General features: G+C 36.2%; 3 protein-coding genes across 4 annotated transcripts; 2 read left to right on the plus strand and 1 right to left on the minus strand.

Moving 5' to 3' along the window:
• The first annotated feature begins 513 nt into the window (after window positions 1–513).
• Window positions 514–3,655, plus strand: LOC104236962 (uncharacterized). Of its 2 annotated transcripts, none has more exons than XM_009791016.2 (3): window positions 514–763; window positions 866–1,047; window positions 2,403–3,655. In XM_009791016.2, exon 3 carries the CDS (start codon window positions 2,449–2,451, stop codon window positions 3,481–3,483), a length of 1,035 nt encoding a protein of 344 aa, XP_009789318.1. In that variant the 5' UTR covers window positions 514–763; window positions 866–1,047; window positions 2,403–2,448; the 3' UTR covers window positions 3,484–3,655. The 2 variants fall into 2 exon arrangements, with proteins under 2 accessions (XP_009789318.1, XP_009789317.1); XM_009791015.2 differs by having other exon boundaries at window positions 622–763; window positions 866–1,027.
• A 992-nt stretch (window positions 3,656–4,647) lies between these two features.
• Window positions 4,648–8,441, plus strand: LOC104236961 (monothiol glutaredoxin-S15, mitochondrial). The gene is made up of 7 exons (XM_009791012.2): window positions 4,648–4,804; window positions 5,886–5,992; window positions 6,705–6,839; window positions 6,997–7,096; window positions 7,256–7,322; window positions 8,030–8,108; window positions 8,182–8,441. Exons 2-7 carry the CDS (start codon window positions 5,921–5,923, stop codon window positions 8,239–8,241), a joined length of 513 nt encoding a protein of 170 aa, XP_009789314.1. The 5' UTR covers window positions 4,648–4,804; window positions 5,886–5,920; the 3' UTR covers window positions 8,242–8,441.
• Window positions 8,442–9,250: 809 nt separating this feature from the next.
• Window positions 9,251–13,296, minus strand: LOC104236960 (uncharacterized). The gene is made up of 9 exons (XM_009791011.2): window positions 12,874–13,296; window positions 12,262–12,376; window positions 11,530–11,566; window positions 11,382–11,451; window positions 11,201–11,305; window positions 10,775–10,925; window positions 10,424–10,506; window positions 9,732–9,825; window positions 9,251–9,636 (listed from the first exon to the last, which is right to left on the minus strand). Exons 1-9 carry the CDS (start codon window positions 12,902–12,904, stop codon window positions 9,552–9,554), a joined length of 771 nt encoding a protein of 256 aa, XP_009789313.1. The 5' UTR covers window positions 12,905–13,296; the 3' UTR covers window positions 9,251–9,551.
• Between the last annotated feature and the right edge of the window lie 632 nt (window positions 13,297–13,928).

The raw sequence follows: 13,928 nt of genomic DNA on the forward strand, positions 1-13,928 counted from the left end.
ATTTTCTGCCTAAATTATATATTTTTTAAAATATTTTTTACTACCTAACCAAACAACATAAATAAATAAAAAAATCTTTTATTTTTCGAGAAAATATTTTCACCCATAGCCATCAACTTTTATATATTGATAGTTTAAAAAAGTTCATAACTATCAAACTCATTTGAAAGATACTTATATTTAATTGTTCAAGAAAATGTCATTAATAAGGCAGAAAATAAGAAAAAGTTATTTGCTATACATTATTAAAGTATGTAAATTGAAAAAAAAATCATTCTGTCATCATATTTATTCCCATGATACACACTATACGTATTCCTAAAAAGTCATTTATCTTTCACATCTCAGAAGAGAAGTAAGTGGTTAAGTGCTACTATAACTATAATACAACATTTAATGAAGGTTAGTTTAGTCACATTAACTATTTTCGTTTAGAATTTAATATTTTATTAATAGATGTGTCCAAAGTAAATTGAACAATTATTATGGACCGGAGCGCAATTATATTAAAATGATTTTCCGCCAATGCAATTCTTGCCTACAGTCCCACTTCCTGGGTTCTGCCGGTTGCCCGCGGTGGCGCCTCGTTAAATTTCAAGGTCATGAATTAAGACCAATTTTAGGACAATTTGGTCCTTTGGAACTTTCCTACTCCACATAAAATTCGGTATCTAATTTGACGATTCCTCAAATTTGGCTCTGGAAATTTTTGTAAGCTCCACCTGGTGACAGTTCAGGCTTGACCTAGTAAACCTAGTTGCAGGTTCGTCTTCTTAATTGAAATTTTGATTTTCATATCCATCTTTGAGCTTTAATTTGTAAATCATTGTTTAATTATATAATTATTCTCAAATGGATTAATCAGGGTGAGCATAGTTTGGTAAAAATATCATTTTCCGGTGGTTCCTCTCCGTCGACCAGCTGGCGTTGATTTTGGCCGCCTTTATTCCGTCAATTGAGATCTAACTCAGCTCCGTCAAAGATCTCTTGCTTTCAAACCGGCCTTTGCAAAGTCGACAAAGCAAAGGTTATTTTCATCAAATAAGTGTACGTTTTTTTCTGAATGAACCTTATCGGTTCGAGAAATTCAGGTTTTTTTAGTTTCTGCTGTTTTGATTCTAGTGTAAATCATAATTAGGGACAAAAATGGAAAGAACTATAGATATTATCCCAAGTTAGACGATGCTGATTGCTGATCTTTTTGATTTAATGATGATTTTAACAGAGCCATTTATTAAATTTCATTCGATTAAATTGTTATGCTATTAGGTGTATGCTATCTTCCATCAGCTGAGGTACCGTGTAATTTCGTACAGGATCTTAGACTGTCCTCTCTGTTAGGATTGGAACCTTGGTCTCCAACTATTTGACCAGTAGGGAACCCTGTTGGGAGCATCAATTCAATTGTTTCTTTTTCTCCCTAGTCCAACAAAGACTTTTTGCTTTCTTTCAGTTAGAATGTTCATTTTGGTAACCGGTGATTTCTGAGGAGAAGTTTTAAAGTTTTAACTGACTGTGTCTGAAGAATGTCTCCCAGTTTAACAGTTGATGTGGTCTACCTGGTTCAGAGGATTAATCATTACTAAACATGTTTTATATTGGCAACTTACTGCATCCCTCCTATTCCAGGCTTATATAGTATAAAATAGCCTAAAGAGACAGTCTATGGAATTTGGAAGCATGCATGGATACACAGATAAGTTATACTTAATAGCTAATGCTGGATCACAGAAGTTCTTTGCTAATGGCCTAGCTTTGGGAATTTTAGGGGTTTATGCATCTATATGATTCATTTCTTAGTCCTTAGTGGTTTTATTGATATGGTGCTGTATAATTAACCATGTGGTAGTAATAAATGGGAGGTAACTTGATTAACCTCAAGGGAAAGGGTGAAGAACACTTCAATAGATGAGGAACCTTTATTTGTGAACTAAAGATTTAAATATGATATTCCGTTGTACCTTATAAAAAAAATGATATTCCATTGTCAAGGCTTAGTGCATTGATCTGACATCTAGAGTTGAGTTGCTTTTTAATTAACTTTCACATCCACCTGAGCCGAGGGTCTCTCGGCAACAACCTCTTTATCTGGCAAGGTAGGGGTAAGGTCTGTGTACACATTACCCTCCCAGACCCCACTTGTGGGAATATACTGGGTATGTTGTTGTTGTTGTAATTCTTTTCAAAAAATTATTTGTAAGATGAGAAATGGGAATGCTTAAATGGGAGTACATTGTTTGCTTGTTTTTCCTCTACATCAGTGCCATGCTCCTCCCTCTCCGTGAACAGCAGACAGATACTGTCACTCTATAATTATAGAAGTGATGGTGTTTCACATGTGCATTGATGGTTAGCTATGGGTGGTCGTTATCTTATTTTTCTTCTGCCCATTTTTGAAGCAGTATTGGAGCATAGAAGTAGAAATCTAGTGACTTCCAACAGCTCAGCATGCCGAAAGATAGAAGGGTGAATTCCTCATCCTTCAACGGGGCAAGGGCATCTCCTTATGCTTGTAGCTCAAAGAATACTGAGCAAGAGTTAAAGAGTTCCTTGCCACCAGTAGGGAATGAAAGAGAATGGGAAGAAGCTAGGTGCCCTATTTGTATGGAGCATCCGCACAATTGTGTCCTTCTACTTTGTTCATCACGGGATAAGGGTTGTCTGCCTTACATGTGTGACACAAGTTACCGTCATTCTAATTGTCTAGATCAATTTTGTAAATTATCATCTGGAACACAATCAGAAGCTCAACAAGAGGGAAGTACTATATCAGGGACGATATTCCACAGGGCAAGTCAGGGACAACCTTTGTCAAGAACAACCTGGTTTACTGGGGGACAGCAACCAGAGCTTGTCTGCCCACTTTGCCGGGGACAGATTAAAGGATGGATTGTTGTAGAGGCAGCTCGTAAATTCATGAATTCCAAACAGAGGAGTTGTTCCTTGGAGACGTGCAATTTCAATGGCAATTATGGTGAGCTAAGAAAGCATGCAAGGCTTCAGCATCCCTCTGACAGGCCCGCCAAGGCTGACCCTCAACGACAGTATGATTGGAGAAGGTTGGAGCTTCAAAGAGACTTTGGGGATACTCTCAGTGCATATCAGACGCCATTTGGTGATGACTTTGCTGGAGATGACCTCCTAACTGAGCTGCCTCTTGATGGTGGTTTATTTGATCTCCTAGATGGGTACTCCGAGGCCGAAGATGGATTGAGTGAAGATGGCAACTTGTTACTGGATCTTGAATTTGAGCTCCCCTTTTCTTTCCTGAATGACTTTCCATTTTTGCCTTTGACAGTGGATGAGTTTTCTGAGTTTGATGGTGGGAGGAGCCCTACTCGATCACGGACTAGTGCTAGATCCGAAAACAGGAGAGATTGGAGGTCAACTTCGTCAGATAATCAGGAGGAAAGACCAGCAACTACAAGAGACACAAATAGGTCATCGAGGCATATGCCTAGCTCCTTCTTCTTCAGGCATTAAACTAATGAATCAATGCTTGTTTCTAATTGTACTGCATAGCTTTGCGTCCCAGGTTGAAGTTCTTCGGTTTTCTGGTTTATCTTCGTTACTGAATGAAGGAATTTCCACTCAATTCTGTTAGTTGTATTTTCTACTGAACATTGTCGTTCATTTTCTTCATTTCTTTTCCCTCTGACTTTGCTGCTTTAAAGAACACGAATAGTCTACCCACGAAATTATTATCAGTTCTGTTTACTAGCTGAATTTATGAAATATGAAGTGTTTTCTCCAGATTAAAAGAAAAAACGAAGTGTCTTCTCCAGATAAAATTGAAATAAAGAGAGAGGCTTAAATACTGATTGACAGTATTAACTTGTGCACGTTTGCAACGTCAGGCTCTTAACTTAGACCAGTTAAAACTCTTCACATAATTTTTTATGTTAGCAAAACTCGTTAATGTTTTCCTCAAGTCCTTTCTGAGAGCAAAACGTGTCACGTTTAGATTCACTAGTTATTTCTCTCTCCGGTCCCCTAACTCCTAATTTTTTTTTAGGTATTTTAACTAAATTATCCAAAAATAAAATTTGCATATCGTTAACTTGACACATTGGGATATGTAAATAAAGACAAATTTTGGAAAAACAAAATTAATTCCTCTTGATTACTCCCTTCGGTCCACAATAAGTGACCAATTGATCACTTATTGTGAACCGGAGAGATGAAATACTTGCACCACAAAGATATTTAAAGTCATTCCATAAAAGCGCTTGTAACCATCAACTTCTGAACTAACTCGCATAAAAAAACAAAAAAAAAAACAAAAGAGAACAATGAAATAGAGTACATATTTTGTAGCATGTCAAATTTTGCAGAATATCACATTGTAACTTATAAACAAGGGGGTGAGATCACCTCGAGTAAAGTTTTGTCCAATTTTTTAATTAGGACTTTAGATAGTTGTCACATGTACTATAAGAATTTTAATGGTGTTATTTATTTAACCTACTCAAATACTAACTATAGTATAAGACGTGGGTTAATTAAATACCCAGTATTTTAAACTAGAGAATATTTTTCCATGGCATAAAGAAGTCAAAGGATTTGTTTTGTATTTACCGTGTTTTTCTCCTCCTTACTTTTCCTTCTTAAAATTATAAATATACGAACACTTCATTAAATTTATTTATTTATTTATTTTTTTAAAAAAGAGAGAGAGTGGATAAGTGTAACACTTCAAGGGCAGAATTGGTAACAAAATAATTTTTCGCCTGAAGAAGGGTTCAGAGGTACAAAATTTACGAAGCCTAACCCCAAAGCACTGTAATCTTCTCTTCTTTGACTGGTAATTACCCCCCTCTATTCGTATTCGCGCTTCTCTATTTTCTTATCATTTCCTTGTCAGATTTCTAAAGGCGCCGGTGTTCAGTAACGATTGATTCATTTTTTTTTTCCAATTAATTGTTCAATTTTGAATGCTCGCTTAGATTCTTTCTGAACTGTGGATGGGTTTATTGGCTGAAAAAATCAAAATGCAACCTTTTTATTGTTTGCTGAAATGGGTATGTGAATTTGGTTCACTTTCCTCTGCTTATAGGTGTTCGACGAATTGCCTCTACGAATTTGGCGTTGATATAGTATTGTATCTCTACCGAAATTTGAAATAGAAACATATTTCTAGATTAAAAATCTCGGATCAGATATTATATTGAACTTCTTGTTATGCTTTAATATGAGTTCTTGGGCCCTAGAGATGGGATGTCTTTGATAACTCCATTTTTATATTAGTCTTTGCAAATACAAAAATGCGTCAATCCTGTGGAACTTATTCATGCTAGTACTATTTTAAATTAGTGTCTAGCTGAATTTTTTTTTGGATAGTTTAGCTTCATTGGTCTCGTAAGGCTGTAGTATGCGTTGTAGTTCAGGTTTTTCACTAGGTTACTGAGGGGTCGTTTGGTAGGAGGTATTAGAAAAAATAATGCAAGCATTAGCTCTATGCATTACTAATATCTTGCTTGGCACATTTTTTCAACATGTGTATAACTAATCCCATACTTGGTATTATCCTATACATTAGTAATGCATAGAAAACCATGGCATTAGTAATACCAAGGCTATTAATGCATGCATTAGTATGTTTAAAGACAAAATTGTCCTTAAAGTCATTTAAAGCTAGAGAATATGGAGGACATTTTTGTAAACAACTATTTTTCTTAAAAATTATGCAATGCATTATAATTTTAATACACCACACCAAACAGTAGATAAGAAATAATATATGCACAACTAATGCTTGCATTACTAATACATGCATTACTAATACACCTTATTCCGCATTATTCTTATACATCCTACGAAACCACCCCTGAGAGTGTGAAGCACTAAGAACTGATTTGTGATTTTTCTTATTTCACTTACTGCAGCTGAAAGAGTTTGAGCAAACTTTGGTTCTGAAATTATGGCAAGATCATTATCTCAAATGCTGTTGAAGCGTTTTGCAGCCTATCCACTTGCTCGTTCATCTACTATTGTGAGAATGATACTACTATCTTCCTGCTTGTGCTTATTGTTAAGAATGTGTCAACAAATGCCTTTTTTCTACTGGTTTGTCCGACATGCAAAATAAAAAATTGAGCTTAATATGAAGAGTTCCTTACCTTTTTTCTTTCGTCTGAACTTTGTGCACCCCATTGCTCTGTGCTCGATAGACACTATAGTTTATTCTTACAAGCTAAATACAATCTGAGATGCATGTTGCATCTGTAAAGTTTCTATTATAAACTATGAGCTTTGCTAGAATCCCTTATCATCAGGAAAAAAAAACATTTGCTTGAATCCCATCTACCATATGTCGCCATTTGGCATCTACTCATGAAATTTGGGGCATATGCTCAAGTTTGATACTAAAGAGTTTAGCCCGTAGACGGGATAAGACAAAAGTGGATTTTTCAGTCTCTTTCTTACCAAGAGGGATTGCTCTTGGTAAGCAACCCCCACTTCCAACCAAGAGGTTGTGAGTTCGAGTCACCCTAAGAGCAAGGTGTGGAGTTCTTGGTGGGAAGGATGCTGAGGGTTTATTTGGAAACAGCCTCTACCCATGGTAGGGGTAAGGTCTGCGTACACACTACCCTCCCCATACCCCACTAGTGGGATTATACTGGGTTGTTGTTGTTGTTGTTGTTGTTTCTTATATATCTGTTTTAAAAGTATTGTTCTTAACAGCTGTTCCATTTGTGTAATAGACATCCAGATCTATTAATCAGGGGGAAGTGTGGTATTCAACTACTGTGCCTAGTGATCCTGACACTCATGAAGATTTTAGACCCACTAGTAAGCTTGAGAGTTCAGGTCTTTCCCTGGAGAACATTGTTGAGCAGGTATTTTTTGTCACTATCGGTACATTTTCTGCTTGGGTGGCAAGTAAAAGCACTGTTGTATTCAATCTTTGAATATAGATATGGTGTTACCCCTTTGGCTTATAAGCTGTTCTTTTAAGTTTTTAGATTTAGCTATTCTGTCATCCTTCTACTGTAGGATGTCAAGGAAAATCCTGTGATGATATACATGAAAGGTGTGCCAGAGCTTCCTAGATGTGGATTCAGCTCATTGGCTGTCAGAGTGCTGAAAGAATATAGTAAGTCCAAGTAGTCTCTGAAGGGGAATTTCTCTTCTGGCTTTATTGTCTCTTCTTATTGATTTTTGCATCTTTTTGACTTGCAAGGCATAGGTTTATGGTAGAGGTCCATGCCTTAAATAGTATTCATCTTCTTACCAATTGATGTGGTCTTTGCAGGCGTTCCTATAAGTGCCAGAAATATCTTAGAAGATCCCGAGCTTAAGAATGCTGTAAAAGCCTTCAGGTATTTTTGACGCTAAATGGTCTACGGTTGTGAAATTTTGTTTATTAATGGATTTGTAATTGCAATTTTTTCAAGGGATGGATACCAACATCTAGATGTTAGGTGGCTATCTTTCTCCCTCTACTGTGATCTATGTAATATCGTTTAACATTAAGCACATCCTTGTGAGATCTGTGCTGAGCTGGGATATCAGCTACCATGTTATATCGTAGTAAACTTTGGAAATGAGATTACTGGTTTGTCCATAAAGTCAGATGATCTTTTGAGGGAGGATTTGGGGTTGAGGCAATTCATATCGTTGTCTACTTGCATTTGGTAACTACTTGCATAATGACAAAAACAAATTAAGTTGTAAATGGAGCTCTTTGAACTTATGATAATCAGCTGCGATCATCAGTTCTCTTCTTCTGAGTTCTGACTTCTTCTAGGTTCTTACTGTTCTTAGTTGGTCAGAGTGATGCATGTATTTCAGGACTTGAATTTAAAGTAGGAATATCTAGCCTCTATCTTAAGGAGATGTATCTGGTAAATCAATTTTAAACTAGTAATGTTGCAGGGTATTGTTTATGCAGTGATTGTGAGATTAATAAATTGTGAGCTCTGTATTTAATCCAAAGTAGTTGCATTAAGACAAGTTGTTTCACTTCAGAAGGTGCAATGTATCTAGATGCTTGCTCAAGGACTCATAATCTCTGTATATATTGCAGCCACTGGCCCACATTTCCACAAATATTCATCAACGGGGAGTTTATTGGTGGATCGGATATCATCCTGAATATGCACCAGGTAATTTCACTTGTTTATGTGAATCTAGTTAGGCCGGGTAAAAGAAACATGCTCAACAATTTTTTTCATGCAGAGTGGTGAACTCAAGGAAAAGCTGAAAACTATCGCAGCCAACCAGGGGAAAGCAGAATGAGATATATTATTGCAGAGAATAGAATAGTTCTACCAATGTTTGAACTGTTGTAATACTTCAAGCACTAAGTTTGATAGTCTTTAGGCTTGCGAGCTGTAATAAAATAAGCACTTGATTCCATTTGTCATATTTTTGTGGAAACGATGAATTGTCTCTACTTGTTTAAATTGTTCCAGTTCAATGTTTTTTGCTTGAAAGTATTCCTAGTCTCTATAACTTGCATGTGAGATACACCGTTGACATATGCGGGCGCCAAGTATGACAATACAGGAGTTACTTACAGAAGTTGATTTTTCTGCTAGCCTTATGTTGGCAAAAAGAATCCTAAAATATTGGTTGGCTCTTCCTGTAGTCCACAAGCTCCACCCAACAACTCTTAGTAGAAAATCAGCTGCCTTGTAATAATTTGAGCCATCTAATTTCTAATAAAATTCTGCACTATGTTTACCAGGAAAACTCTGGCCTGTGAGCCAAAAGTTGGAGCTTACACCAAACTTTGCAAACTCAGTAGAAATGGACGAAGAAATTGCTTTAGTTTATCAGAGAGAATGGCTTGAGAATTGTGGATGAGACTACTGGGATTTAGAAAATCATTAGTTAGCTGGAAATAGATGAAGCTTTTAGCTAAACATGTGTGTGTGTCTATACAGTTCGGACATGCTTGCTTGGAGCTGAGGATCTACCAGAAACAGCCTCTCTACTTGCATAAGGTTAAGACTGCGCACAGTGGCGAAGCTAGAAATTTCCCCAAGGGTGTTCAAATTTAAAAGAAGTGAAAAAACATTTCGACAAAGGGTGTTCAATATGTGTTATATACCTCTAAAACATAATATTTTACCTCTATACAGTATAATTTTTCGACGACCCTTCTAACCATGTGGCTTCGCCACTGACTGCGCACATAATACCCACCTTAGACTCCCTATTTGTGGGATACACTGGGTTTGTTGTTGTTGTTGCGCGCGCGCGTGTGCGTGTGAGAGAGAGAGAGAGACAGAGAGAGAGAGCATACACAATAGGCATAATATCCATTAATATTGATACATCATGGTACAATGACTCCAAAATTATGAGAGGAATTGGAAAAAAAGAATATCCAGGTGGTGTCTACAAGTGATGAAAAGAGAAACACATCAAAAACTTTATTTTGCAGCACATTATCGAGTCAAAACTGGAAGTCTAAGGTCCTAGAATTCACCATACGCATAATTAACTACATAAAAACTGTGTGCATTCCCATATTATTGCTTCTTCATGCATTTGCCCTCACTCATTCACTACTTCAATCATGAAACTCTTGACTTAGTTTATCATCGGCAACCCTCAAGTTCAAGTCTTGCACTTAACCAATTACAGACCTCATCCATTTCCTTTGGCACTGTGTAATGACCAAGCCTGCAGAAAAAGATGGTAATTTAAGAAAACAATACTTCCCTTAAACCATGAGTACTACAGTTTTGCAAAGAAAGAAAAAGGAAAATGAAGGATACCCATCATATTTTTTGAATGCAAGATTCCTGTATCCAGCTGAGCTCAAGACATGAGTAGACCTCTCTCCATATACGTAAGGAACTACTTCATCGCCTATAAATAACAAACAGAAGGGTCTTAATGGTTATGCAGATCGTGCAAACTGCACTACGTTACTAATAGTCTAGAGTTTGTGCGCAGTAAACACAAGAGCCCCTCCTTGGAACAAGGTCAAGATAATTCATAAGAGAATTTCAAGGAGCAATTTAGTACCGCGTAGGTAAATAAGCAGAATGAACTAAGAATTGGAAAAATAAGTTTAATCATACTAGTCTGGTTTTCTGCTCAAGAATTTTGTTATATTCTTCAATGCAATATACTCCCATATAATAGCAATCTAGAAGCTCTCTTCATAATTTTTGTTCATGTGTGGTTTCCTCCCTGAGCCAAGGGTCTACCGGAAACAACCTCTCTGCCTTTTTAAAGGCAGGGGTAAGGTTTGTGTACACTCTACCCTCTCCAGACCCCACTCGTGGGACTACACCGAGTTTGTTGTTGTTATTGTGTGGTTGTGGAGTAATAAAAAGGTCGAGGTACATTTTGACAAATCTGTATTTCAGATCAGAGGTAAGGACCCTTGAGGACTCAAGACGGATGCACTATGTGCTGAAATAGCTAAAAGGTCATAAAACAAATTTTGCAAGGTACATACACATTCCATGACAGAGTAGAATAGGTAAAGATGCAGCACGTCTTGCAGCTTCAAGTGATCCTTCAATCTTGTTCCTCACATTCCTGCACAATTCTAGGCGTTAACTCCTACGTATGTTTGTTGTCTAAGAAGTAGAATAGACTAATAATACTCAAAAATAACCATATAAGTAATCTGTTTTTAACTTTTTCGGTACCTGCCTTTTTATAGCTTTTCATAACAGAAGCTTTAGACAACTAGGGAGCTAATTTGTAAGACTAATATCTTGCACAATTCATAAACATAACTTGTCCAAAAATCTAATGCAGATTGTATTTAATATTATTTCTCGGATATGATATGCAATCACACCTTGAACCTGGAAGCCACCCGCTTAGACCTATGATCGCCTTTAAGATGACCGGATAAGGGTTTCCATTTCCATATTTTCCTTGTGCAAAGCAAGTTGCCGAGTAGAGTGCAGTGGCTGCACCCATGCTGAAGCCTCCAATTCCAAGTTTAACTGGACCAAACGGTTTTAAATTTTTAATCAAATGTATAACACAGACCTAAGAAAACAAGGCTTAAGAAAAACCAATCAACTAGGCATAAATCCAAATCTAGTTGGGGTTAGTCCCCATATCTATTGCACTCTATCTAGCCCATTTCATTCTAATACCTGTAAAACATCTAAGAAATTCTTGCAAAGCAACCCTGACACTCCAGACCTTAGAAAAGAATTAAGCTTAGCGAGAGAAAACTAAGCTGATAATGAAGGATAATATAGAACTTAATTACCATCAACAGGTTCAGTTGATAGTAGGTTCGCGATATGTGCAACTGAAGCATCCAAGCCTTCAAGATCATCAGGACCGTCATCAGAAAGTTCACCCACATCAAACCCTGGAATAACATACAATGGTCCTTTAATGACAGTTATGAAAGTTAACATGTTGATACATTTGGGGTTCATTCTTACATGCAGTGCAAGGAAATCCACCAAGTATAGCTACAGGACGAGTTGGCGCTGTTGGACATATCCATTTGATCTGCAAAGTTTTTAAATTTCAGAAACAATGATTTAGGATGAAGCACAAAATTTAAGGGGTTATGAGCTCACTGCTTACATTAGGAAGGGGCAGGCTTTCCAAAAGTTGGGACCAACTGCAGAAAGAAAAAGGCAATCAGCTAATGCGTTCAGAATATCTCAGGGTGAAATAACAAACATATGAAATAAGAGAGACATGAACAGGCCAGCATCAATGAAGAAGCTTCGATATATATGTTCCATTTGCCTCGCTGATTTTCAGGATAAGAACAATTGATTAAACTTTCTTACTTAACATTTTGAATATCCACCACATATAACCAAGTTAATGAAGTAGTTGCCCCAAAAAAGTAAAGGAGCATGAACACCTTATTTATCCAGTCACTGTTGAGTCTCATTCCAGGAAGGAGAAAGAAAAAAAAAAAAAATAACATCCTCCCTTATAGAGTATATCAAAGACTTGATACGGGCAACTCGATTCTAAGACAATAGTATGCAAAAATCTTTCTTTTTCTCCATACTAACAGAATAATGTATCTCGCCCACAAAGTCTGTGTGATTTATGATTATAAATTCATAATTGCTTAAAGTGACGCTAAAAATTTGGAGAATCAGGAAAGCACAAAGGTTGCAACAATAACTCGGTCGGATTATGTGTATTCTGATCACTTAAGGCTTATCAATGTTACTTTGTAAAACTGCATTTATGTCAAATTACAGAAACAAAAGCTGGCATATCTAAGCACAAGATATTAACAATTCACCAAATCTTAACTGTAGAGTTCTGGATTAAAAGGAAAATGGAATTTACCTGGAGCCATTATCACCGAGGCCATGCAGCCAGACTATCGTAGCCTGGTGTTTTCCTTTGGGCCTCACTACATATGTCCTCCCAAACTCAAATGTCATTCTAGAAGTTCTACTTCCTGTAATATTGTTTCACTAAGTTATTACTCCACTAGCAAATGCTTGAAGAAACAAATAGCTCAAGTAAAGATTAATATTAGAGAAGGGAGAAAAAGAAATGTTCCCAAATTGATTGTGGCTATTGCAATGTCAAATTGGCTTTACTGAATCAATTGCCATAAGGACATAAGCTACAACAACAGTTACTACTAGCTACTACTACAAAAACAAAGTGGGGTCGGCTACATGAATCCTCACTGCCCATGTCGCTCCATTTATAGCATTTTAACAAGGACATAAGCTATAACAACAATTACTACTAGCTACCACAACAACAACAACAAATTGGGGTCGGCTATATGAATCCTCATTGTCCATGTCGCTCCATTTATAACATTTTAATAAGGACATAAACTAATTATAACATTTTCAAAGAACGAGGGAACCACCCTCAATGCTAAACTAGATGGATATATAGAATCTAAAAGAAATGAAAAGCTTGTACATTGCAACTAACCAGAGCCAGTTGAAGGGTTTAAATAACTCATGATATCCTCCTTCAGAGATGAAATGCAACTTTAGTACACACCCTCAAAGACCAGCTACACCACTGAACTGAGAAATGGTACTGCAATGAAGACAAGCCAAACCAGCAATCCCTATTTATACCCAAAAGAGTAGGTCCAAAATAGAATAAGGCATGTGAATATGCAGAAAATAGAAAAAAACTTAAGTATGTGTGAACCAGCTACACATTGTGCCTAGAAACTGATAAAAAAATATAGGGCATCCATGAAAAGGAGTGGCAAAAGGCAAAGGAAAAAGCAAGCAATCTTTTGAACAGAGGAAAAGAGAAAGAATCAAAACAGAGCACAAAAATTTATCCGTCCATTTTTCCCCCTCAAGTCGAGAAGCAGAGAGCTATAGAATTGCAGCATTTAAAGAGAATCTATACCTGTTGGCACGGCCTTAAATAAAGCAACCTACAGCTAAGAATATTACTGAAAACAAGAAAGAATAACACTACTACCAATTTGGTATTAAAAAAAATATCTATCAATCATTTATTTATGTATTATTGTTGATTGATGGATACCCATTAACTTAAAAAAGTGGAATTTTAATTTTCCAATTTATCATCATTGTGAAATTGTTATGACTCCAACAATAATAGGAATAATCAAGCACTTGAAGAAGCTAGCACAAATCCCATATTGCTATTTTCACCAGCTATAAATACATATATATACTCGGGTGGTCAACTAAACATCATCCGTCCTAAAATTATATTGTATATAGGGTAAAAATATTACATGTTATTGATTAAAATATAAACTTTGAACACCCTTGTATAACCCCCTAGCAAAAAGTGTTTAAATTTTGAATATTCTTATTGAATTCTTTGATTTCGCCACTGTATATACTGCGATTGTCTCATATTATATGCAAAAACAGATTTAGAATTTAAACTTTATGTATGAAATGTTTAATATTTAATATATTTAGTAAAAAAATATTTAATATATTTAGTAAAATTTTTATGTTATATATAACATGAAAATTTTACTAAAT

Source organism: Nicotiana sylvestris, chromosome 6 (assembly GCF_000393655.2).
Source record: "Nicotiana sylvestris chromosome 6, ASM39365v2, whole genome shotgun sequence".
In the NCBI taxonomy this organism is placed as follows: domain Eukaryota; kingdom Viridiplantae; phylum Streptophyta; class Magnoliopsida; order Solanales; family Solanaceae; genus Nicotiana; species Nicotiana sylvestris.